The sequence below is a fragment of the Bos grunniens genome, chromosome 23, assembly GCF_055505025.1.
Source record: "Bos grunniens cultivar Pamir isolate PY7600 chromosome 23, Bosgru_T2T1.0, whole genome shotgun sequence".
Lineage (NCBI taxonomy): Eukaryota > Metazoa > Chordata > Mammalia > Artiodactyla > Bovidae > Bos > Bos grunniens.
Genome location: NC_141187.1, coordinates 21,744,623 through 21,771,260, shown reverse-complemented (window position 1 = coordinate 21,771,260; position 26,638 = coordinate 21,744,623). Strand labels below are relative to the sequence as shown.

Genomic DNA, 26,638 nt, shown 5'->3' with positions numbered 1-26,638 from the left:
ATAAGAAGAAAGTGCATCTCTACCTGGTAGAAAGCCTATGAAACTTCTGTGCAAAAAGTTAATTTTCAATCCTATGTTCTTCATCTCTCACATAAGGGTAATAATAGTATTTTCCATGGAGAGTTATTATAGATAAGAAATTAAATAATACATATAAAACACTTATCAAGGAACCTGGTAGACAACAAGAGCTCAGTCAATACTGTTGCTGAGGTCCTGTCAGCAGTGATAGTGATCCTGAGAGTGTTAAGGGCGAGGATGGTGAGGACCATGATAATGATGATGATGATGCCATGAATGTGGCTTCCTGATTAAATTCAGGGGACACCCTGGGAGCTGACAGTCCTTACAGTCTTTTCTTTGGAGGGAAGAGGAGGTTTAAAGAAACATGAATTTATTCTCATCATTGTGCAATCAGAACTTTGAAATCAGTCTCACTGAGCTAAAGTCAAGCTGTCAGCAGGGTTGTTTCCTCCCGGAGGCTCTAGGGAAGAATCCATTTCCCTGTGTTTTTCAACATCTAGAAGTCACCTCCCGTTGTGGCTCAGCTGGTAAAGGATCTGCCTGCAATGGGTGAGACCTGCATGCGATCCCTGGGTTGGGAAGATCCCCTGGAGAAGGGAAAGGTTATCCACTCCAGTATTCTGACCTGGAGAATTCCAAGGACTGTATAGTCTATGGGGTTGCAGAAAGTCGGACATGACTCAGTGACTTTCACTTTAGAAGTCACCTACTCCCCTGAGTGCATAGCTAGCTTTCATTCATCTTCAAAGTATATCACTCTTACCTCTGCTTCTGTCATCACAACTCCTCAATCCTTTGACCTTCTTACCTCCCTCATATAAACAGCCTTGTGATCACATTTATGACCCACCAGACAACCCCAAGTAATCTCCCCATCTCAAGATCTTTAACTTCATCACATCTGCAGAGTCTTTTTTTGCCTTATGAGGTAAACTTTCCAGGTTCTGGGAATTAGGATGTGGATATTTGGGGAGGAATTCCTGTCACAGCCACGGATGACCATCTGTCCCTTCATTCCCACTTTCTAAGCATACCTTTCGGGATCCATCTCTGAGGCCCTCCTTGTAGGTAACCTCCATACCCTCCCCTCTCCCTTCTGCTGTAAGCTTCAACTTAAACACCCAACTGTTGTAAGTTTCAATTTGAATACCCAGCCCTCCACCAACTATATGTCTGCATCCAAAAAGCTTGATCAGTCTGGAGAAAAGCGTCACTGGGACACTGGGTCCCACTTTACATTTTTAGTCCCAGATCTGACACAGGTCCTAAGAATTACAGCAGAGAACCTGACACAGATCAGGCCACAGGCAGGCAAGGGAGAGGCAGAACGGCTCCTTTGGAGACAGCTGTCCAAGAAAAAAGATAGCTAAGGTTAAATGGGGATAAGACAATCTCCTTTGGATTAAAAAATGAATTGTGAGGGACATTTACTCTGACTGGGAAGAGTTTTTATGCGAAGCCCTCTGGGTGGGTGATGGAATTCTGAGGCAGAGGGAAAAGGTCAATACAGAAAGGGGGACTCTTTCCAAGTCTGCTAAGTGCTGTGTAAGCACAGGGCTTAATTCTTATGAGGGAGACAGAGCATGGTAAGATAAACACTTGAAGATAAAATACAGTGCCAGGTAGAGAAAAACGCTGATCAAAATAAAACAGGGAAGATTGCAGAAAATAACACGGATTGCTATTTTAGAAAGAAGAGTTGGAGTAATGACCTATATGGGGAAAGAAGCTAAAAGAAGAAAAAAAAGAAAAAAGACTGGATATATGTATGAAAGGAAGTGAAAGTGAAAGTGAAGTTGCTCAGTCGTGTCCGACTCTTTGCGACCCCATGGACTGTAGCCTACAATGCTCCTCCGTCCATGAGATTTTCCAGGCAAGAGTACTGGAGTGGGTTGCCATTTCCTTCTCCAGAGGATCTTCCCAACCCAGGGATCGAATTTGGATCTCCCACATTGTAGGCAGACGCTTTACTGTCTGAGCCACCAGGGAAGTCCAGATATATGCATATGTATAACAAAATCACCTTACTGTACAGCAGAAATTAACATTGTGAATCAACCATATTCCAATAAAGTTTATTAAAAAAAAGAAAGGAGTTGGAGAGAACATCTCTGAGGAGATGGCAAGTGAGTGGTGAGGGAGGAGGGAAGAGATAGGGGAGAAGGGAAGGAAATACAAAAGCCCTGGGGCAGGATTTGCTAGGTGAGTTTGAGAACCAGCAGGGAAGTGGGTGTGGCTGGAGAGGAGTAACCTTGGATGGGACTGGTAGGTAAAGGTGAATGGGTCTCCAGGGGCCACAGCATTCAGAGCCTTGGAGGACCCTCACGCCTTTGCTCGGCTGCTCCTCTGGTGGAATGTCTCAAAGGTAGAGCCATGCGGCCCTTCAGGAAAGCCCTCCTCATGTGTCACCTCTACTGAGAAGTCCGCCTGTATCCCCTGAAGGTGTAACTGATCGCGACCTCTTACACTCTTCCAAGGCCCTTAGAGTCTTCACTTTGGGCAAGTCTTCACTTCTCAAGATCCCAGCCTCTGCATGGGACCAGCTCAGTCTTCCTGTGAGACAAAGGGACCCATCCTTTCCAAAGCCCTGATATCTGAGTCATCACCCTATGACAGGTTCTTTCAGAGGATTTGCTTCTCCCTCTTATGTTTGGGAAGAAAATTGGCTTTCTTCTCCAGGGAAAAATGAAAACACTAATTCAAAAAACAAACCCTGGACTGGAAGAAACACAAGCTGGAATCAAGATTGCTGGGAGAAATATCAATAACCTCAGATATGCAGATGACACCACCCTTATGGCAGAAAGTGAAGAGGAACTAAAAAGCCTCTTGATGAAAGTGAAAGTGCAGAGTGAAAAAGTTGGCTTAAAGCTCAACATTCAGAAAACGAAGATCATGGCATCCGGTCCCATCACTTCATGGGAAATAGATGGGGAAACAGTGGAAACAGCGTCAGACTTTATTTTTTTGGGCTCCAAAATCACTACAGATGGTGACTGCAGCCATGAAATTAAAAGACGCTTACTCCTTGGAAGCAAAGTTATGACCAACCTAGATAGCATATTCAAAAGCAGAGACATTACTTTGCCAGCAAAGGTTCATCTAGTCAAGGCTATGGTTTTTCCTGTGGTCATGTATGGATGTGAGAGTTGGACTGTGAAGAAGGCTGAGCGCCAAAGAATTGATGCTTTTGAACTGTGGTGTTGGAGAAGACTCTTGAGAGTCTCTTGGACTGCAAGGAGATCCAACCAGTCCATTCTGAAGGAGATCAGCCCTGGGATTTCTTTGGAAGGAATGATGCTAAAGCTGAAACTCCAGTACTTTGGCCACCTCATGTGAAGAGTTGACTCATTGGAAAAGACCCTGATGCTGGGAGGGATTGGGGGCAGGAGGAGAAGGGGACGACAGAGGATGAGATGGCTGGATGGCATCACTGACTCGATGGACGTGAGTCTGGGTGAACTCCAGGAGTTGGTGCTGGACAGGGAGGCCTGGTGTGCTGCGATTCATGGGGTCGCAAAGAGTCGGACCCGACTGAGCGACTGATCTGACTGACTGACCCCCATATTCACTGCAGCACTATTTACAATAGCCAAGGCATGTAAACAACTTAAGTGTCCATCAATGGATAGGTGGATGAAGAAACTGTAGTATGTGTGTAAAAAAAAGGAAAACTCATCATTTATAGCACATGGATGGAACTCAAGGGCACTATGCTAAGTGAAAAAAGTCAGACAGAAAAAGACAAATATCGTACGACTCTCCTATATGTGAAAGTGTTAGTCGGTCAGTCATGTCCAACTCTTTGCAACCCCATGGACTGTAGTGCATCAGGCTCCTCAGTCCATGGAATTCTCCAAGCAAGAATACTAGAGTGGGTAGCCATTCCCTTCTCCAGGGGAGTTTCCTGACCCAGGGATTGAACCCAGTTCTCCTGCATTGCAGGCAGAATCTAAGCAACCAAGGAAGCCCCCGAAACAAAACAAAACTCCCAAAGGCAAGCTAATAGACACAGAGAACAGATTGGTGGTGGCCAGAGGTGGAGGGTGGGGATGGGAGAAATGGGTGAATGGGATCAAAAGGTAAAAAAACCAAATTTTTTTTTTTAAACTTTCAATTGTTTGGCTACCTAATGGCTGGGGGCAGTGTACACAGTGAACTGAGAGAGCTGTCTTCAGCGAGGGTTGAAGGTAAGAGGAGGATGTATCTCAGGTTCTTTTCTGGTCTCAGGTTCTTTAACTGAATAAAGCTGTACTTTTCAAACTAGATCTGAGTTTCTGCCACCGACAGGTATCATCGCTAAGCAACTGGGTAGGATTTTAGCTTTATCACTTGGCCATATGAGCTTAGACCAGTCACTTGCCTCTTTGAAAATCTGTCTTTTCATCTGTAATACATGGTTAAGGATTCTTACCTCATAGGATTATTATAGTATGATTTTGTAAAAATGTCTGGCATAGTGTAATCATGCAAAGTAAGAGTTGATGTATGACCTGAAATTTCAAGTTGTACCTTTTTCTGAGTTCGACAGAAATAACACTCCACCTTCCATCCCTGGCTTTCCCGTCCCTAAATTCTGTGCTCTATCTACCTTGCAAATTCCTGTGTTCAGTGCATCTGACAGGAGAATTTCAAAGAGTAATAAGGAATTCCCACGCAGTCCAGTGGTTAGGACTCTGTGTTGCTTTCATTGCCAAGGACTTGGGTTCGGTCCTTGGTTGGGGAACTAAGATCCCACAAGCCATGCTGCATGGCTAAAGACAAAAAGAAAAAAGAAGGCGACAGAAATTAAGGTGAAGTTATTTAAAAAAAAATTTTTAATTGCTTGTAAACAGATATACTTATTAGGAAAGAAAGAACTTAATGCCTTAAAATGAAACTAGTTTTTACAATTACTTCTAAGAGAAAAATTGCATAAATTACCAGTGAAGTGATTTACAATCTTTATTTTTAAAAGTAGTAACTGTTTCTAGATTAAAGACAGAGTCTAACTGATTTGGGAATAGACATGAAAGAAGGATAGGTTTTCAAACAACCCTGTTCATAAGTCAATTCTAGAACAGACTACATTAAGATGCAATTATCCATTGTATTCACCATTATGAATTTTTTATTTAATATTAGTTTCAGTGCTGTGAAGAGAGATGGCTGAAAATCTTACAAAGTGACAACCACTTTGTTGATTACTCTTAAGGCTTTTGAATATTTAAGATATTTCCATAAAACGATTATTTTCCAAGCAAAATTAATGCTGCTTTAAAACTGACTTCAGATATAAGCAAGTTAGTCCAACTGAGCCTAAGACATTGAGTGTGCAGAATGTCCCTCAAATGTTAAAAGTGGTTTTTAAGCCTTTCATTATTTCAACAATGTATATGTTACAAACAACAAAAAAATCATTTGAAAGTGTTAATATGTCAAGTTTTATACCTTTATGCATTTTGGTGAATTTTGAATGGCTAATGTTTTAATTTTTGTTTGTCAAATATTTGCTAACTTCGATGAGAGGGACAAAAATTAAAATTAAATGTGAATTTTTTAAAACATTAAAACATGTGGCAACTGTATGAAAAAGTTTAAAAAAATGAAGCTTTCAAATAGTTTTTAAAGTTTGTAACATTTATACTTCTGAAAGTATTAATGTTTAAAATTCCAAGAAGAACTTTAAGACACACTGTGTCAAATACTATATATAGTAATTGCTGTAAAGAATAAAATTGAAAAAATATCAAATCAGAAGGGAAAATTCCCTCTCAAGGAAAAAAAAAAAATCCCTTTTTCCTTAGATCAATTGATGCAGGTAGGGCACCAAAGACGAATCATGCAAAAAACCCCTATGGGCTCTTGAAGGGGTGAGGCAGGGTGTGTAGGGATGGTGAATTGGGTGGTACCGTGGTTATATTGTGGAGAAGGCAATGGCACCCCACTCCAGTACTCTTGCCTGGAAAATCCCATGGATGGAGGAGCCTGGTAGGCTGCAGTCCATGGGGTCGCGAAGAGTCAGACACGACTGAGTGACTTCACTTTCACTTTTCACTTTCATGCATTGGAGAAGGAAACGGCAACCCACTCCAGTGTTCTTGCCTGGAGAATCCCAGGGACGGGGGAGCCTGGTGGGCTGCCGTCTATGGGGTCATACAGAGTTGAACACGACTGAAGCGACTTAGCAGCAGTGGTTATATTGACTAAATTTCCATCAGTAAATGATTTTGGGTCCAATTTTCTCTTTCTAAAAAAGTTTGCTTCTCTGTCCATTTTTCAGATATTGCTTTTTTTTCAAGGTCTCCACTTTCATTTTTTATATTTTTAAAAATGCTTTTGTTTTATTGTGGTAAAAGTCACATAATATAAAGTATACTATTTTAACCATATTTAACCATACAGTTCAGTGACACTAAGTACGTTCACCTTATTGTGCAACACTCACCATCATCCTTTTACTGAATTTTTTACCTTCCTATACTGAAACTCTGTCCCCATTAAACATTAACCCCTTCCCGTCCTCTGCCCCCCTCCCCCCAACCCCTGGCATCTACCAATGTACTTTCTGACTGTGAATTTGACTATTCTAGGTACCTTGTATAACACTGCTGGTGAGGGCCTACTATACAGGCAGAGGGAGCGGGGGGAAAGGTAGAATCTGTTCATAGGACATATATTAAGTTAACCTTAAAATTCACTCCAACATACATTAGGTGCAGACAAACACTGTCAGAGGCTTTTAATGCTGCTCTTATCACTTATAAAAACAGAGAATGGCTCAGGAGAGGTGTTGGAGTAACTATTTATCCAAAGGATCTTCTTCAACCAACAGTCAGTTACTGTGAGGCCACCTCCTGTGCATTGGCTCAGCAGGTGAGCTATGAAGCTGGACTGAGACCAGAAATCAAACCTCCTGACTGTTCCACTTCTCTTGACACTATATTACATCATGTCAGAGTAAGCAATTTTTCTTTTCTTTTTTTTTCATTCATATAATAAACAGAGTAAGCAGTTCTTCTATCCATCTTAACTCCCAATTCTAATGGGTCTTGGAGTAAATTTCAAATTTTCCAACCTACTGTTTCTTCTCTATTTACAGTAGATTATAACAGATAAGCCTCTCAAAAAAAGGAACTTGGAGAAGGAATATTGAGTACATAGTAAGGGACAAGCCTTGTGCTGGTAATTTTACATCTTTTATCTTACTTATTCCTCCTAACAGCACTAGGAGATATTTCTTACTATGTTAAAAATGGGTAAACTCAAAAAGTTGAAGGTACTTGCCCAAACTTAATGAATAAGTAGTATAATGGAGATTTGATCCCAGCAGCAGCAAATCTATTGTCTTTTGATTAAACTATTAAGTGACGCCTACTTTCTCATCAACTCACCCATGAAGTGAGAAATTATTTGGGGCCCTGTGTGGAAAAGCATATAGCAAAATGGGAACATTACAGGTGTGAAGTATTGCACGTGAATGATGGACAATTCAAGGTCAATGCCACCTTTCACAGTGCTCCAGGTGAAGAAGAAACTAATTTAATTACCTCACTGTCCCCAAGATTGAAACAAAGGTATTATACCTTCAAAAGATTGGCTATTTTACCTTATCAAATCATCCCTCTCTTACTAGCCAAGAGAGAAGGAAGCTTTCAGAACCATGCCTGCTTTGCAGTTCTATTCCCATTTGATCTTATGCAAGAATGCCTTCTTTGTAGAATGCCTCTGTGGAGACTTGATCAAATCATGCCCACGTGCTTAAAATCGCAATGTGCTGCCGAATGGCTGATATTCCTTCTTAAGCCAAAAAACAGCAAGTTCTTTTTTAAATTTATTTTTTAAAAATTTCTTGGCTGTGTCATACAGCACGTGGGATCTTAGTTCCCTGACCAGGGATTGAATCACCCCCTCTCCTTGCATTGGAAGTGCAGAATCTTAACCACTGGACCGCCAGGGAAGTCCCTAAGAATGACAAGTTCTTAAATGAACTGTTTTAAGGAAACAAAGCTGAGGACAAAACACTTAAACCCAAGTCCAGGACATGGCACTTTAGCAAAACACATATTAAACCTTTTATTATTTGTATAACACAGCTCAGGATGTTTGATTTAAGGCTTGGAAAAGGAAAAGGTACATCAGGTGTGTTAACTGTCCCATGGTTTGTCAAACTTTTCAATTATGTTTCACTTGACAAATATTTATTGAGCCAGGTCAATATCTTGAATCTTGACTATGGAGATGGAAGATGATTAAGACACAGACTTTGGCCCCACAGAGCTCAAAATGTGGCCAGCAACACAGACAGGAAAACTAACTACAGTGTCATATCATATAAATAACAGAGACATGTAGGAAAAATCTTGAGGAAGGAACAAGTGTCTTTCCATATAAGGGTATAGAAGGTGAAAGAAGATGTTAGGAAAGCATTCTTAGATGAGGTACCACTTGAGGCTGGTCTCAACGGGTAGATTCATAGGAAATCAACAAGCAGAGGTGAACTGAAAAGAAAACCAAACCTAACAAGGACTCAGAAGTATGACAAAGACAAGGCAGGTAAGAAACACAATGATCTAGAAGAATTAGCATGAAGAATCTGGGGTTTGTGGGGACTGGCAGGCAGTGGGAATCAAACTGGATGTAGGAAGTAAAGGCTCCATGTGCCTTATCTGTATATGTTTACTCAACTTGCAGCCATGGGGAGGATTGAACCATAATCAGAGATTAGAATGAATGGTTTTACTAGGCCTTTGCTCTTCAAATTGAGAGTAATGAGGAATATTTGTTGGGTTTTTGGTGAGAGAAGGACATAATCAGATTTAGGTGCTAAAATGTTCATTATCCTTAGGATGTTAAGAAAAGTTTCTTTTGCAGGACTGAGAGGTCCAGGCAAAACATGAGACAGATATCATGAAGTCTGTGTAATCGTCTGGGCAGGAGTAGAAGGGGTATAGAGGAGGAGCTGCTGCTCCTGCTAAGTCGCTTCAGTCGTGTCCGCCTCTGTGCGACCCCGTAGGTGGCAGCCCACCAGGCTCCTCTGTCTCTGGGATTCTCCAGGCAAGAATACTGGAGAGGGAGCAAGGAAGAAAAAAATGTCAGAGACAAAATGAAACTACAATTAAATTGGAGAGAAATAGCAGGTCTTCATGACCTTGAATGAGAGGGATGATGGACAGTTAAGGTCTAGCCAGGGAGAATACTTCCCAGAAGACATGCATGGCCATTCTGCTTGGCCAGAAATTCGGTCATACATGGGTGTACTGGAGATGGGAAAATAGTTTTATATTCTGGATAGTTGCTCCGAGGCACATGGAAGCTTCCGGGACCAGGGATCAAATCTTCATCTTCTGCAGTGGCAGGTGGATTCTTAACCACTAGACCACCAGGGAAGTTCCCCAACTTCTTTTAAACAATACTTTTTTTTTTCCTTGTCAGGCAGCTTGTGGGATCTTATTTCCTCTACCAGGTATTGAACCCAAGCCCCTGCATAACCGTGCTGAGTCCTAACCACTGGACCACCAGGGAATTCCATAAACAAGACTTATGATGGTACTGATTAGTCATTTTGAAGTTTTGAAGAAATAATTGAAGCTGTTATCTATGGAGATACAATGCATCTCCCTCCTTCTGGAACTAGATTGAGAAATTCAAGTGCAAACATAATCCTCTCCCTCACATTCCATATTTAGTAGTAATGTTTCCTAGAACTTTGATTTTCACCAGACGGTACACATTATGCTCCAATATTTATCAACAATCATTTTCTTTACTGGCAGATGTTTGAAAGAACAGACTGGAATTAATCCTCATTAATTTTTAGCATCTTTCACGTGTGCATAGTTCAAAGGCCAAAGCACAATATTTTAATAAGAAAACAAATAGTTGGCACCTTTCCCTTGTAGGTTACCTTCAGAGGTACTGTACTGATTCTTGAAGCAGATAATCGAGAAAGTGTATTATCTTTAAGTAGAAGGGGTCAAGGAAACTAGGAGAAGTCCAGCACCATAGAGTTCACAAATGAGTGGTGTGAACCAGATGGCCAAAGAGGCAATTTCAGTATAGTGTGCCCTGTGCTGGGAGAGACGCAGTGGTAAAGAATCTGCTTGTAAATGCAGGAGACGCAGGAGATGCGGGTTCGTTTCCTAGGTGGGGAATATCCCGTGGAGAAGGACGTGGCAACTCACTCCAGTATCCTTGCCTGGAAAATTCCATGGACAGGGGAGCCTGGCCGGCTACAGTACACAGGGTTGAGAAGAGTCAGACGTGACTGAGCAATTGAGCACACAATGCTGTCAGAATCTAGACGATGGACACTATACCAGAAATGGTGGTGCTGCCGGGAGACTCTGCCTCCCGCCAGGGGAGACAACGAAAGGGATGGCAGGTCCTCACTCACATTCAGAAATGCAGGCGATGCCAACTATGGCCAGGAATGCTCTGGCTGCTCTTGTTTCCGATCCACCCACCTCCCACAAAGGCATTTGGAACTCAACTCAAAAATGTTTAATATGTTTTTGGAGGGAGAGTGTTTCTTATCTTTGTGATAAATTGATTCAGAGCTCTGGATCTTTTATTTAGGAAAATGCACCTGCCCACATATTTCAGGGGTTTCCAAGGCCTCTGGAAGACCATCTATGGATCCAACTTCCGTGGACTCCAGGTTTGGAATTCTTTAGTCTGGATTTCCTTAATTGCATTTATTAACCCAGAGGATTTCAAATTTTGTTCCAAAATCTCCCCAAATCACCCGGAGAAGTTAAAAAAAAAAAATCCCAACGCGCCCAGACCACATTCTATTCCGATTCAAACAGAATCTCTAGGGTGGGAGCAGGCATCAAAGTTTGTTTTAAACATTGCAGGTGATTCTAAAGCGCAGCCAAGTTTGGGAACCAACTCGCTGATCTCTTTATGGCACACCGTTGGTCTAAATGCTTTTTGCTTTTTCTCTTACTCATCGAGCCAGAAACAATAGAAAGGCGTCTGTCACAGAAAATAACTTACTGAGAATCATCTTAGTAAAAAGAGGGAAATTTGGGTCAAGGGTGTGCATACCTTCGCAACGTTTTCCTTGGGTCAGAAAGCAGCTGCAAGTTCTTCAGCGAACAGCAGGGGGCATCCTGCACCTCCTTGCTTGTTCTGGACCGCCTTCTCAGTTCTGCTCGCACAAAGAGCCCGGCCTCCTTCGCGATGACATCACAAAGGGCCGATTCCCCGCCCCTTCGGCGCCACCACGTGTTTCCCCGCGCTCGGCGGCCACACGACTCAGTCCCTCGCCGGCCGGTCAGGGCAGCGGAGGACGGTGGTTGGCAGCGGCCGGAGGCTTCGCTATGGGAAGTTGTTCCTTCGTTCTCTCGCGCCCAGCCCTCCTCCCTGGTTCTCCGCAGCCGCTGTCGGAGGAGAGCACGGGGAGGTGCGGGTTGCAGCAGCGGCTGCTTCTCCCCGTCCGGACAGGCGCTCAGCTGGGCAGGTGCTAAGCGCCCCCGGAGCCTCGCTCGCCGCCTCCCTCCTGTGTCCGGCCGTCCGGCTGCCGCAGTGCACATGGGGTGTTGGAGGTAGATGGGCTCCCGGCTCGGGAGGCGGCTGTGGATGCGGCGCTGGGCAGAAGCAGCCGCCGATTCAAGCTGCCGGGGGGCCACGCGCCCCGGGCGCCCTGCGAGCCCCAGGCTCAGCCATGGGGACCTTCACGAGCAGCAGCACCGCCCTGGCCTCCTGCAGCCGCATGGCCGGAGCCACGATGATCGCGGGCTCCCTTCTCCTGGTGAGCGGTCCGGGTGGGGTAGACGGGAGCCGGGGGCGGCGGCCGCGCTGGAGCCGAGGACGCCGCGCTCGGGGAGCGGGGCGGGTCCCGGGGCCGGGGCTTCGGGGTGCTGGGTGCAGGGGGGCGCAGGTTGCGAGCGAGGGCAGGCAACAAATCCAAGGGCTTGGATCGGGTCATTTTGGGGGAGCCGCAGAGCTCAGCCCGACTCCGGAATGAAGGCGAATTGTTTTCCTTGCAGTCTGGCTGCGCCGGGAGAGGCGCTGGAGATGGCCACTCGGCTTCCTGCGCATTTCAGGGTTTCTTCACCTCCTCCGCCCCTCCGGGGCCCCCATCTCCTCGGCGCACCCCCATGGCCACCAGCCGCTACCCCCTCCGCGGGGTGTGGGGCCGGGGAGCCGAGGCTGGCGGCGGCCGCCGCTTTGTTGCAGCTGCAGTGTCATGTCGGGATGCTACTGCAGTGGGAGAGCGCGGGACCCGGGCGCGCCGGCCCCCCAGAACGCCGGGTACCTCGGCGCCTCGCCTTCGGAGCGGGCGCCTGGCCCCCTTCCCCCTTCTCTCCGCCTTGGCTGGGTGGGTCCCGGTTTCGGCACGCCCAAGAAGGAACCCTGAGACCCACTCTCAGGCGCCCCCAAAGCGCCGGCTCCCAGCCAGGCGGCCAGCGCGCTGACACTTGAGTGGGGGAAGGGGAGAGCCCACCATAAAGGAAGCTGAGTTTCCCCCCCGTTTTTCTCCATCCCTCGCTTACCTGTGGCCGGGCAGGTGCGCATGGAGGGTGGAGCAGCTTCCTTCTTCTGCACCCGGTCTGCATTCAGCTCCAGGGCGTGCCCTGTAGCTAGTTCTCTCCATCACTTATCTGGCCAAAGCCTGAAAGCACCTTCGACCCAAAACTTGTCCCCAACTTCCCCACATCCCTTCCCGGCCTTTCCATATGTTGGCGGGGGGATGGGATGAATTAGGTGGAAGAAGAAAATTGATTTGAGATCAAACCCACGAGCCACCATAAGCTTCCGTGCTTATCTTTCTGTGTCCGCCGGGTGGATGGAGATTCTTAGCTAAGAACCGAACAAAAACAAAAAAACAAGAGCCTATTTTCATGGCAGGGCCGTGTCAGGGAGAGGCAGGCTTGCTGTCTCCTTCCCGAAAAGGGCTCAATGCCCGGCCAACCAAGATCTCTTAGATCCCAGGGCACTGCAGTTGCTATGGCCTGGGAATTCATCCTACAGACACTCTGGTTCCCTGTGCGAGGCTGATTTTAAAGGGGAAGAGAGACACTAAAGAAAAGTTTGGTGCTGTTCGGATTTATAATGAGGCAGGTCCCAGACTCCCTTCAAAGACCCTTTTCTGCCCATTCTATAGCAGTGGCAAAGTCAAGATTTGTGTCCTTGACACAAGGGTGCTGGATGGTGGGCAGTAGGCTGTGAGGGTCCTTGAAAGCAGTGGGCATGGATTGGACAGTCGGTGTGGAGAGAAACCCATCTAAGTCCTGGGGAACATCGAGCCCAATATCAGTGGAGGTAGGTCCATCCTCAAGCTGCCTCCTTCTCAGTCTTAGATCTACTGCCCTACACCTATGCTCCCCTTGGAGTCCACTCCTGGATTAAGTCTTAAGTCAGTGCAATATTTCATTGACTTTACATTTCTGCATGAGATGCTTTAAGTAAGGTCATGGTGTAATTAAAGCATAGGTTGCTTTAACCTCCAGAGAAAGTTCTGAAATCATTAAGTCTGGTTGACCTAAAAAATTGTGCACTGGATTTGCAACTGAAGACTTGAGAAAGTAAGTTTGCCTGTCTTTTTTTGAAAAGTAATTTATAGTGGAGCTTAGATGCAACCTTGAGATATTAACTAAAATGAGAGTCCTTATTCTCTTGCTAATTATAATAGAAAAGTTCCACTGGAGTTCATTGAGTGGCCTGAGTTGACCCCTTTGTCCTGAAGGGAAACTGAGAGGGTGGACAGGGGTCACCAGGGTGGGGAAGCAATGTCTTTTATTTTTCCCACTCTACCAGCTACAGTCCTTAGCCCAGGCAATGATAGCATATGAAATGATGATCTCATGGTTAAGACTCCACGGTTGGGCACGGGTTCCATCCCTGGTCATGGAACTAAAATCCTAAATGCTGTACAATGTGGCCCGAAATAAAAAATGATGATTTCATGATATTGTTATAAGGATTCTTTATCCCATTGGGATTCTTGGCCCCGTGAAAATGACAGACTTCAGGTACTGCAGCTCAGGTCCACACGGCAGCATGCTCAAGGCACATGGTTTTCTGTTACTCCTCTTTCAAATATTTCTTCTTTTAGGGCGAAGATATTTGTTACTGCCATCATTTTTGATTCTTTCTTGTGATGACAAGCTAACTGAAGGAGAACTTACTGTAAGCTTTAAAAACCCTTTTTATATAATATATATACAGCATATAACATGATTATTGTATGTGACGGGTGCTTTATAGATAGTACCTATCTTAGTCCCAACATCTCTGTGAAGCCAGTGGGATGAGCTCAGTTTTCCAGTTGAGAAAATGGAGACTGCAAAAACTTCACTGGCAGTTCTGGTCACCCTGCTCCCAAGTGTTGCGGGCACTGGTACTGGGACCCAGGATCACTTGGCTCTCTCTCACAACTCACTGCCTCCCTCCTGTGCCACTCTGCAGGTTTCACAACTCCAAATTGCCTGATGAGGAAATGTAACAAGAGAGAAGACTCACTGGGGGAGAGTTGAGGCTGGTGGTTTGATTTGTTGTAGGACACTGATGAGAATTGCATGAATACTTTTGGAGGAAAGTGTTCTTGCTGCTTGCACTTGTGTTTCTGATGTGTTGAGATGTCTGCATGATATTGGAAAGTAAACCACACACTGAAAGGCAAAATATTGTGTGTTTCAGGCCAAAAATCTGGAGAGCAGATGAATGAGACCTTGAGGTTTGTGCCAGTGTTAAGAAATGCCCTAGAATAGGCTAACAACACATTCAGAGATGTCTCTTGCCCTCAAGGAGCTTTGCTTTGACTGCACAGATAGAATATTGGCAGTGGGGCAGTCAGAAGAAAAAGGAGATGCTATTGATAAAGAAAATGAGGTCTGAAATTTTAGAAACCACTAATCTGCATATATTATGAATTCCAGATAGAAGGACAGTTACTGTAAGAGCTTTCAAGTGAGTGCTCTTACAGTAAGACCTAGAAAGTCCCACATATGGGTGTTTGTCACTGTTGTTGAGACTAAATGTCTTGGTGCCATCTCCTGACCTTTGCTTGTTAAAGTTAATCATCTAGCATCCTGGCATTTGACTTCGGCTATTTGACTAGATTGGTGTGGAGTAGCTGGTTGGGGCTGAAGTCCTGAAAAGATTCTAGACTAAGTGACAAGTTCAAGGAAAACTTCAAATTAGAGCTAATGTTATATCCAAAAGATTTTCTCCTTTATATACACCTGAACTTCACAGTCCTAGAGTGTGAAAGCTGCAAGGGAAAACTTGGAGGGGAAAAACAGCGTAGATGGGGGAAGCAGATTATTTTTTCATGTTAACAAACCTACATTGAGCGCTTACTCTGAGAGGCACTGTTCTTGGTAGTGGGAACCCAGGGATGAACTAGAACTTGGATCTTGCCCTACAGGTACGAAGTATATGGTGTATAAACGTACATAGCTATCAGGAGTGCTGGTTGAGTTTCACACTTTCAGAAAGAACCCACAGATGAATGTACTATACTCAAGTCATACACAAAATGTGATGCATGTTAGCATCTTTAAACTACTTGAGGGACTTCCGTGGAGGTCCAGAGGTTGAGACTTCGCCTTCCAACGCAGGGAGTGAGGGTTTGATCCCTTGTTGGGGAGCTAAGATCCCTGATGCCTCACCACCAAAAAACCAAAACACAAAAAGAGAAGCAATATAGTAAACAAATTCACTAAATACTTAAAAAATGGTCTACATAAAAAAAAAAAAAAACCACTTGAAGAAATTGTGGCTTTTAGTCTGAAAGTCAAAAGAAAAATTTTTGTAGTCTCAGAATAACATCTGTTAGTCTTGGTAGAGAAAATGACTCATGATCACGCAAGTCAGGTATGTTGACCTGTCCTGGAAGGCAGGGTTTCTCACATACGATGTGAATCTCCCATCCCTATTGTCAAACTGTATAGGATGGGATTGAGCTTTTTCATCCGAATTCTCAGCTGTTTCTAAAGTCATATGGCTGAATCTGCCACAAGCCCAGTACAAAGCAAATAAACAAAGCTACAGTATAAAGAAGACACACAGGCACATCAAATCAGCAAGAAAACAATTCCTTGTCATGGAATGCAGACTACCCAAAGCTGAGAAAATACCAGGAGTAGGTCAGCCTCGATCCACCAACTCGCTAAACTGCATATTTTAGTGTGGCTAAATTTGGACACAGTCTTTCCAGCTGGAGGTGATCAGCACAGTTAGTAAGGTATTTTCCAGCACCATTTGCAGCAGGCCCCTTTCTCCAAGTAGATGGAGTGAGTGGGTGTGGGTTCAAGTTGGCTTCAGCAGGTGCTCTGCATCCTGTCTATTTGTAGATCAGAATGAGGAGACATCACTTTTCAGCCTTAGGCTTGACTGTGAGGGGGAGAGGTGAAGTTTCTTTAGAGACTCTGGGGACACGTTGCAAATAGGTTTTGTGCTCATCTGGCCCTTTGTAAAGCATGTTAACTATAATTGGCTTAAGGGAACTTTATTAATTGTGTGTGTGTGTGTGAGTGTGTATGTGTGCAATGGGAAATGGTCAGAGGCATCATCCAGGGCCAGAGTGAATTGAGTGGCTTTTTGTCAACTGCAGTGCCTCTTTTCCAGGAAGCACTGACTCTGCTGGCCCTCTTCCCCCAAGCAGGCCTGGCAAAGACTTGGTGATACCAGGTCACTCGGCAACTTCCTGGAAGATTCAGGTGCTTCTCTTCAGTGACAGAAGTCTCTCATTGCCTTTGGGCTTGTGCCTGATGACCATTTGGAATGGATTCGGTTTGGAGCGTTAGGCGCAGATAATGTCTGTTGGACAGAATGAAAACTGAAGCTGCAAGAGGAGTTATCCTGGCCCCCAAGTTGAAACCCCCTTTAGCATTCGTAGGACACTGGGCGTTGTAGTTGGAGTAGCAGCTGCTGAGCTGCGATTCTTTAGGAAAGGGGCGAGATGGTGAATAAATACTGGCCTTGCCCCAGTGTTTGTATTTGTCAAATACCAGAAAGTAAACAGGCATCCTAAATTGGCTTGTGTGCTGCCACCTGGCTTCCATACCACCTTGCATGTCCAGCCTGAATCCAAGAGAGGAGAGGATCTGGGCAGAGCTTGTAAGTAGGAAGGAACTGGCTGATGTCAGCAGGTATCTGCTGAACACTCACGGGGGCTGTAGAAACACGGGGCTCACGGATGTTTAGGCTGTTGCTTCAGAGCAGTGGTGATCTCATTCTTCTTTCTCTTCTTTATGGCCACATCAAAGGGTAGATATGTGGCATCTTAGTTCCCCGACCAGGGATCGAACCTGTGCCCCCTGCATTAAGTGTGGAGGCATAACCACTGGACCACCAGGGAAGTCCCGTGATCTCACTCTCCTTGAGAGATGCTAAAGGCCACCAGGAAGAGTCCTTTTTCCTGGATTCTGGAAAAAAATCCCAGTCATCAGCACCCTGGCCGTGAAGATGACAGGTGCTTCTGTGGTGGGAAAGTTGTGCTCAAAGTGTCCTCAGGGTGTGGCGCTTGGAGCCATTTGCAAATCTGTTTTGGGAAAAGGAGCCTGAGTTGAATGGATTTAGCAGGGAGGAGAGGAGTGAGACGGGTTCTGGAATCAAATGAGCAGCAGTGGCTCTAAGAGGGCTTTGGTCCTGATAGAGGGGAGGAATATTAACGGCTTTTAAGATGAATCATTGATATTGATTTTTATCAAGCTTCTATTTATTGAGCACATACTATTGGCATTGTGTAGAATAGCTTCTACAAATGATCTCAATAGACCCTTCAAGTCCATGAGGCAGTAGCATTAGCCCCATTTTTACAGGAAATGAGGCTTAGGAGAAGCCATGGTCAAGAAATTGGCAACTCCCAGAGTGAGGGCTCGGAGAAGGCAATGGCACCCCACTCCAGTGCTCTTGCCTGGAAAATCCCATGGACGGAGGAGCCTGGTAGGCTGCAGTCCATGGGGTCGCGAAGAGTCGGACACAACTGAGCGACTTCACTTTCATTTTTCACTTTCATGCATTGCAGAAGGAAATGGCAACCCACTCCGGTGTTCTTGCCTGGAGAATCCCAGGGACGGGGGAGCCTGGTGGGCTGCCGTCTATGGGGTTGCACAGAGTCGGACACGACTGAAGTGGCTTAGCAGCAGCAGCAGAGCAAGGACTCAGATCTAAGTCAGCCTGACTTCATACACACTGCTCTTTCTGCCAAGGTGTGGGTCGGGCACAAGCAACCTTAATTTACTGGAATTTTGTTTCCTGTTAAAGGAATACTTTTACCTGAGAGTCGAACATTCTCTTTCCACTGGGTGAGTGGTTCTGCTCCATGGTGGCATTTGGAAGTTTAGCCTAAAGGGCTGATTATAGCGTAAGAGTAACCTGTGTGTGCCGATTGAAAGGGAAGGGCGTGGAGCCACTGGCAAGCATTTTCCTATGGTGTGACTCTGACTGGCATTGGTTCCACAGTTAAGATGGAAAGATTCTCTTGCAAACTGAAATGTTATAAATAGGGAAGAGATGCTGTGCTTTCCTGCTTCTGGGGTCATTTTGAAAAATATTTGCCTAGTGAGTAACAGTATGACATGAATTCTGCTTAGCAGGCTAGTTTCAACTCATCCTGAGAACTCGAGGACCTCTCAGGGTTTCCTTTGCTGACGGCCTGATTATTCATACAGGATCAGTCCACAGGTTTGCATCATCTGTTATTAGCATTTTCTTTGTTAACTTTTCATTTCAGGTCTCTTAGAAACTGGTTGAGCTCTGTGATTTGCACAGTCTCGTCTCACGTGAGCTGTTTGTATGTGGTTTATCAAACGTGGCGCTCTCTCCTAAGGGAACTTTTCAGCATGTCTTTTCATAGGTTGTAGATGCTGAGTAGACTAAAGAAAGGCAGAAGGTGAGAACAAATTTGATCATTGCTCCTGGAAGGAGGTTGGCATTCTGATGAATTATCAGATGTCATCTTAGGTATGGCCCGGTCAGTATATCCAGGATTAAAAGAGGCAAGAGGATGAGGAGGAAAAAAGGCAAATGGTGACAGCTTCCCAGAATAATCTAGTCGTTAGTCACTCCTTGCTCTTTACTTCTGCAAGTCCATGGCTCCTCTCTCTCCTTTGGTTGAAATCTTCTGTACCTGGTCCAGAAATACTGGATTAGATGAGGATTGGGTTTGCTTCTCCATACAGCATGCTCAAGGCCATTATTGTTATTATTCCTTTTCAGCTCCTTATAGACGACAGGCAACGCACTATTCATCTTTGTTTTTCTAGCTCAATGCCCTGACACACAATATTTAAGCAATAAATGATTGTTGAATGAATTCCAGAAGGATTTTGCTCTAAACTAACAGTTCATTCATTCTGGACAAGTTAGAGTGTAGTGGGAGCTTGAACTGAGTCTCAGGACTTTGAGCTGTATCTCAAGGGTGTTTGACTTACTAACAAAGAACATTTTATTTTTTACTTTTTTTTTTTTTGGTCTCATCTGGGATCAAACCCATGCCCCCTGCAGTGGAAACATGGAGTCTTAACTGCTGGAGCACCAGGGAAATCCCATGATTTCCTTGTTCTTAAGTTGAGTCTCTGATGGTCTGACTGCTTTGAAGTGGTGGGTGGGGAAGGAGCGGATAAGATTGGGTCACCCAAAGTTTGGGTGTGAATTTGAGGCGCTGTGGTTCACGTCAGTGCAGCCTTCCTGCCTGCCGGTTTCTATGCCGACGTCTCCTCTGGTTGCCAGTGTGTTGCGTCACCTTACTGTCGTTGGACCCGTGGTGGTGGTTCTCATTGTTTTCCTGCTGCAAGCAAACAGCACTGACAGAGTTGTCTCTGTACAAACCAGTTGCTCTTTTGTCTTTTGGGTTGTTCCCAAAAGTGAGGTCCTTTTGATGTGTGTTCTCCAGAGTGGAATTGCTGGGTCACAGGAAATGAATGAACCATTTTCTGGCTCTTGCTGCATGTTGCCAGATTGTCTTTAGAAAGACCGATTTCATTTAGATTGTCACCAGCAACCTATAAATGTACCTACTACCCCACAAGCTGGCCAACATTGAAGTTTATCATTTTAATTTACTTATGCTGCTTTAATAGAGAGATGTAAAGGTCCTTGGTTGTGCAAATTTACATTTCAATAGTTGCAAGGGATATTATCAATTTATCCATCAGGAAACTCGGTAGTAAAGAATCCACCTGCAATGCAGGAGACGTGGGTTCGATTCCTGGGTTGGGAACATCCTCTGGAGAAGGAAATGGCAACCCACTCCAGTGTTCTTGCCTGGGAATCCATGGACAGAGGAGCCTGGCGGGCTACAGGCCATGGGGTCACAAAAGAGTCGGACACAACTTAGCAACTACACAATTTATCCTTATAATTAGTATTCTGTCTCCACTGTTGAGTGCAATTTTTGTTAACCTGCTTTGTGTTAATTTTTTACGTTTTCAGTTATAAGCTTTTATTAGCTGTATGCTGCTAAGTCGCTTCAGTCGTGTCCGACTCTGTGCGACCCCAGAGACGGCAGTCTACCAGGCTCCTCTGTCCATGGGATTCTCTAGGCAAGAACACTGGAGTGCGTTGCCATTTCCTTCTCCAATGCATGAAAGTGAAAAGTGAAAGTGAAGTCGCTCAGTCATGTCTGACCCTCAGCGACCCCATGGACTGCAGCCTTCCAGGCTCCTCCGTCCATGGGATTTTCCAGGCAAGAGTACTGGAGTGGGGTGCCATTGCCTTAGTTCCCCTACCAAAGATCAAACCCATGCCCACTGCAGTGGGAGCCCAGAACCTTAACCACTTGACTGCCAAAGAAGTCCAACTTTGAATTTTATATTTGATCTTAGTAATGCTGGATTTGTTGACATTTCTGGACTTTAGCATGTTGCTGGTGAGAACTACATCAGTGTGTTGTGCAGGATGTTCATACTCCTGATGTGAGTAAAGGATTTCATGGTCACATAAGTTTGGGAAGCTTTGGGAAGCTAAGTCACCATTTTCTGCAGCCCTACTGGGTTGGGCTGGGCCTCTTGCAGCCTTCATGAGGCTGCCATGAGCTGTGCCTCTCCAAGAGAAGACTCCAGTGAGGATCATTTCCTAAACTTCTAGGCCAGGGGTTGGTAAACTTTATCTGTAAAGAGCTAGATAGTATTTCTGACCATGTGGACCCTACGATCTCTGTGGACACCACTCAGATCTGCCTCTGTGCTTTGAAAGCAGACCTAGGCAATGCCCAGAAGAGGGGTGTGGCTGGGTTCCAAGTCAACTTGATTTGTGGACACCGAAATTTGAATTTCAAATCATTTTCATGTACCATAAAATTTTATGCTTCTTTTGATTTTTTTTAACCCAACTATTAAAAATGGGAAAACTAACCTTAAGCTTGTGGGTTATGAAAAAGCAGGGAGCTGGCTGGGATTTATTCACCAGTGTTTTAGACCCTAGAATGATCAACATCTTGTGGGACAAGATCAGAAAAATTCCTTCTGGAAAATATTTCCCTAACTTTCCCTCCATTCATCTACAGTGTACCAACAAATAACGAATCCTTTCTCCTCCTGCGTTTGCTCATCTGCTCAGTACTGTGTATTCTAAATCTGTCTGGAAATGCCAGTTGGTTCTTGCTTCTCTTTTACCTCCTTGCCATGCAGTCTGTATTTTTGGTTTTGTGGCGGGCTCCAAGCCTATTAGGGTATGTTTTAGGATTACAGTTTTTTAAAAATCTGGAGTCTTTGACACACTTATCAGGAATTGGTTATTGGCATATTGTTGTTTTTTTTTTTCAAATAAAAGAAGGCTACACCTTTATTTAACTAGTGTAAAAAACAGGGATTATTGTTATTTTTATTGAATTAAAGATTCTTCAAATTCTATAGTGCTTTGCAAATTTCGGAAGTTTCATACATATTTCTTTTTTGAAATTATTTTTTATTTTTGTACTGGCTCTTCCTTGAGGCACTCGGACTTTTCTAGTTGCATTGCCTGGATTTCTCTTGTTGTGGCATGCAGGCCTATTTGCTCCAAGGCGTGTGGGATCTTATAGTTCCCTGACCAGGGATCGAACTCAAGTCCCCTGTGTTGAAAGGAAGATTCTTAACCACTAGGCCACTCAACCCAGGAAGTCCCTTATATATATGATTTCATATAATTCCATAATAACCTTTTGGCCCCCCTTCCCCATATCATTTCTCCCCTTTTCCTCTTTACACTGGTAACCACTAGTTTCTTCTCTATTGGATATGTGTATTTTAATTGGAGTGTTTTGAAAAGTTGTCTAAGCCCAAGGGACTGAAGCTAAACTAGAGCACAATGATAAATAGAAGGAGTGATGATTAAAATAGCATTTGTGAAGAACTACCTTGTATCATGACTGTTTCACCTGCTCTTATCTGTAGTAACAATTGTGAAAATAATCCTATGGTTGTGATCTTATGTATTATTTTTATTGTATTATAAAAATTATTTTTAGTTTATTATTTAATTATATTATTTTTATTATCATCTCCATTTACTAATGAAGAAATGGAGACACAGGTTAAACTGCTTTCCCCCTCCCCCGCACCCCGATCAGGATCTGGTAGAGCGGGCTTGCTCAGATGCTTCAGCCTAAATTAGGTTTTGTTTATACAGGCTAGAGTCGCTGCCTTGGCTGGTGGTGGCAGTTTTAATGAGGATTCTGTAAATTCTTCACCTTCACCACTGTCTTATTTATAACTTGGCTTCTCCATGTAGGTGGGGTCTTAGCCTATAGGACTAGCTGTTGTGATGGATGACGGGGTGGGGTTCCCTGGTGACTCAGATGGCAAAGTATCTGCCTGCGGTGCCGGAAACCCGAGTTTGATCCCTGGGTCAGGAAGATGCCCTGGAGAAGGGAATGGCAACCCACTCCAGCATTCTTGTTGGGAGAATTTCATGGACAGAGGACCCTGGTGGGCCACAGTCCATGGGGTCACAAAGAGTCAGACACGACTGAGCAACTAACGTGACACACTAACATTGTGATGGGTGGCGGGCGATGTGTTTCTGTGGTCCAGGCCCCTGAAGGCTGAGTACACACACTCTCCTGCATTGTAGGTTCCAAGGAAGACAGCATCTGGGTTGGTTCTGTCTTGCTTTTTTTTCCCCTTTCCCCTCCATCTCCTCTGAGCTTGCCTCCTTCCGGTCCTGTCGTCAGCACATCCTAGCCTCAGCATTCTCTGGATTCGCCAGCTTGAACGGCAGTCCCTGCTTTTGCCTTAGCAACAGAAGGCTTTTTTAAATCAGAGAGGATAGCAGACAGTGCCAGAGTCGGCCAGATTTATATAACGTAACTGGTAACAGGTCTCTGTGCTTTGCAGAAGCTTTTTGCTTGGCACCTTTCTCTTGGTACATTCTTTTTCTCCCTTCAAATCTCTAGAATTCCAAGCAGCCAGTGTCTTAGGATTACAAATTTAATGTGATGTGGAAAATAAAATGGTCAGAACTTCTGAAAGTATCTCTACTCTGCCTGGCTTTTTGCCATATGAGCATCTGTTCGTATGTTTTATTTTTCTAAAGATGTTTTTGATGTGGACCATTTTTAAAGTCTTTATTGAATTTGTTACAATATTGCTTCTGTTTTACATTTGGGTTTTTTGACCGAGAGGCATGTGGAATTTTGGCCCCCCCGACCAGAGATCGAATGTGTAACCCCTGCATTGGAAGGTGATGTCTTAACCACTGAACCACCAGGGAAGTCCCTGTTGTTTTTAGAGTTACCATCTCAGGAATAACTTGTTTCCCTTAGTTATCATATCCAAGGAAGCTGAGATTCCTTTTGACATATTAGTTTTGGGCAGTATTAACAATTTTTCTATAGTAAGCTCACAAGCAGTCTTCCTGCTGATCCATTATGAATAGACAAAAGTTTATCACTGCCTTGAGTTTGCTCATTTTCTATGAAAAGTGATTGAGATTTGATAGGGAGCAAGAATGACAAACACATTTACTAATAAACTGCACAGGCTCTTTGCCTCATTTGTTAGAAGGATGAGGTCATGGGATAAGAATTGTTAAAGACAAGTAAGCGTCAGGACCTTCCTGGCAGTCCAGTGGTTAAGACTTCCAAAGCAGGGGGGTGTGGGTTCAATCCCTGGTCGAGGAGCTAAGGTCTCACATACCTGGCAGCCAAAAAACCAAAACAGAAAAGAGAAGTAGTATTGTCACAAATTCAGTGAAGACTTTAAAAATGGCCCACATCAAAAAAAAAAAAAAAAAAAAAGAAAGAAAAAGGAAAACAAACAAAAATAAGCGTCAACATCCTGACATATATTAGCACATCCGGTGTCTCTTGGGCCCATCCCTGTGTCCTAGAGTAAGTGATATAACAGGACAGGTGTGATGCAAGTCATCAAGGTGAGCGTGGAGACCTTCCCTCCTTGAAAAGTGCTTTGTGTCCTGGGTTTTCCCTTTTAATCAGTTCGCAAGTGTTTGTCGTGCTTCTGTATCCTGTGCAGTTTGGGATGGTACACTGATTTTTGTCCATCTATCGTTGTTGTTGAAATAAGTGTCCTCTAAGTAAATGAAAATTTTCGAATAGCTAAACTTGAAATCAGGATGGGACATAGGTGACTTCTGGAGAATTAATCTTGTTATACTGCTTATCATTCTAATCACCAAGTTACTCTAATCTTTTTATGAAATGAGAGCTACATTTTCTTGTCATCTTAAGCACCACACAGAGCATAATTCTTATAAGCCAGTTACGGTTCTGTGAAAACGGAATGATATCCTCAGGGGCTTTAGAGGTGAAACTGTAATATTTACCCTTACACCGAAGGGTGCCAGCCTGTTTGAGATATGGTGGCTACATGGTGGAGGCATCTTGGCTTTCTGTCACTTGCTTTTATACCTGCGTTCATCCCCAGCAACCTCCTCCACTCCCACCCTTTACTTTGCTGCTTCTAATTAATTATGGTCTACAAATCCACTCATTCATTTAGCCAACACACCCTGGTCAGGTATACCATGCATTGAGTACTGTCCTCAAGGGCTTGGAGAACATCAGCATATAATATAGATTCTATTCTTATCCTCATGGAGCCTGTGGTCCAGAGGGGAAGACACACTACACAGATAAATGTATAACTACAGAATGATGGTTGTCATATAGGAAACAAAGGAATAGGGAATAGATAAACAACAGAGCCTTACTATATAGCATAGGGAACTATATTCAGTGTCCTGCAATAAACCATACTGGAAAAGAATATGGAAAAGAATGTGTATATATGTATAACTGAGTCACTTTGCTGGACAGCAGAAATTAACACAACGTTGTATTGATAAATCAACTATACTTCCGTAAAATAAATTTTAAAAACAAAACATTTATTAACCTAAGGAAAGGGCGTAAGGGGTGAATGGGAGACATGTTTTAAGTGGGGAAGGGGACAGCAGGGTTGGGATTTTGGAGGAAGTCCTAACTCTGGTAAAGATTTTGCATCCACCCTAAGTCATGTGAGGGGCCACTGAGAGTTTTAAACAAGGGTTGGAAGGATCAGATTTGGCATGTGAGTTGGAATGAGTGCTCAAGAAAGGAAGCCATGAACTCCATCCTCTGCTAGACTCTCCAAGGAGGTATGAGTGTTCCAGTGAGGGAGCTCCTGGTCCCTGCATTTTTGACATTTCTTTTGATTGCTCAGTATAGGGATTGGCAGGCTTTTTGTTTTTTTCCTTTGAAGAGGCAGATAAGTTTGCAGCCATGTGGTCTCTTGCAGTTATCCATCTCTGCCGTTATAGCATGAAAACAGCCATGGACAATACCTAAATGAATGCCTATTGTTGTTGTTTAATTACTAAGTCGTGTCCAACTCTTTTGCGACCCCATGGACTGTAGCCCACCAGGCTCCTCTGTCCATGAGATTTCCCAGGCAAGAATACTGGAGTGGGTTTCCATTTGCTTCTCCAGAGGATCTTCCTGACCCAGGAATTGAACCCCATGCAGGGATCTCCTGCAAGGCAGGTGGATTCTTTACCACTATACCACCAGGGAAGCCCAAATAAATGCCTAGGTTCCCACAAGACTTATTTACACGAACAGGTGGCATGTAGGATGTAGTTTGCTGACCCTTGGCTCAGAGGATGCTTTGTTTATCATTTCCATGGTCTTCATCATTGAGGTGGTTGAGCAAGGGAGGAAATGCAATCTACGTGGTTGTCCCTGGCCTCGAGCTGCTTACAGTCATTATGGGAAGATAAGTATATACACTTTGGAAGTCATCAACTAACATTACAAGGCAATATGTAATTAGGCACCAACATGATGAACAAAGAAACAGGAAATGTGATGAGTTTGCTCACTGGCTTGGAATGAGTGTCTAGGAATGGTTGTAAAGGCTTCGTGGAGAAGGTGGAACTTTGACAATCACAGACACCTTGAAGTTGAATACACCTTAAATTGAATACAACCTTGTCCAACCTGCTAATTTTACAAGCATGTGAACCCAGGCGGAATTGATCTTAAGGCAGAATCTGGACAAGATTCTCTACATCTTGGCCCAGGTAGTCTTTCTCTTTCAGGTCTGGTCCTCCCACAGTCTGAAAATACCTATCTAGTAAATTCGTAGTAGTAAAGAAGAGAAGGACCGAGAGGTTCCAAATTATGGGTTATATGGTGGCTTCTTTGGTCCTTGAAGAAAGGGGTTCTTAAAAGGCTGAGAATAGCATGATTGTACCTATT

General features: G+C 44.2%; 1 protein-coding gene across 2 annotated transcripts in view; it reads left to right on the top strand.

Moving 5' to 3' along the window:
• The first annotated feature begins 11,267 nt into the window (after nucleotides 1-11,267).
• The window catches only part of TNFRSF21 (TNF receptor superfamily member 21), a 63,811-nt gene continuing 48,440 nt past the window's right edge, over nucleotides 11,268-26,638 (top strand). The window contains exon 1 of one of the 2 annotated variants that reach the window (XM_086372036.1): nucleotides 11,268-11,761. In XM_086372036.1, the coding sequence (XP_086228162.1) occupies nucleotides 11,675-11,761 (87 nt within the window). In that variant the 5' untranslated portion in view covers nucleotides 11,268-11,674. Of the gene's footprint in view, nucleotides 11,762-13,956; nucleotides 14,143-26,638 lie in introns of those variants that run through there. The other variant, XM_086372035.1, reaches the window with a different exon arrangement.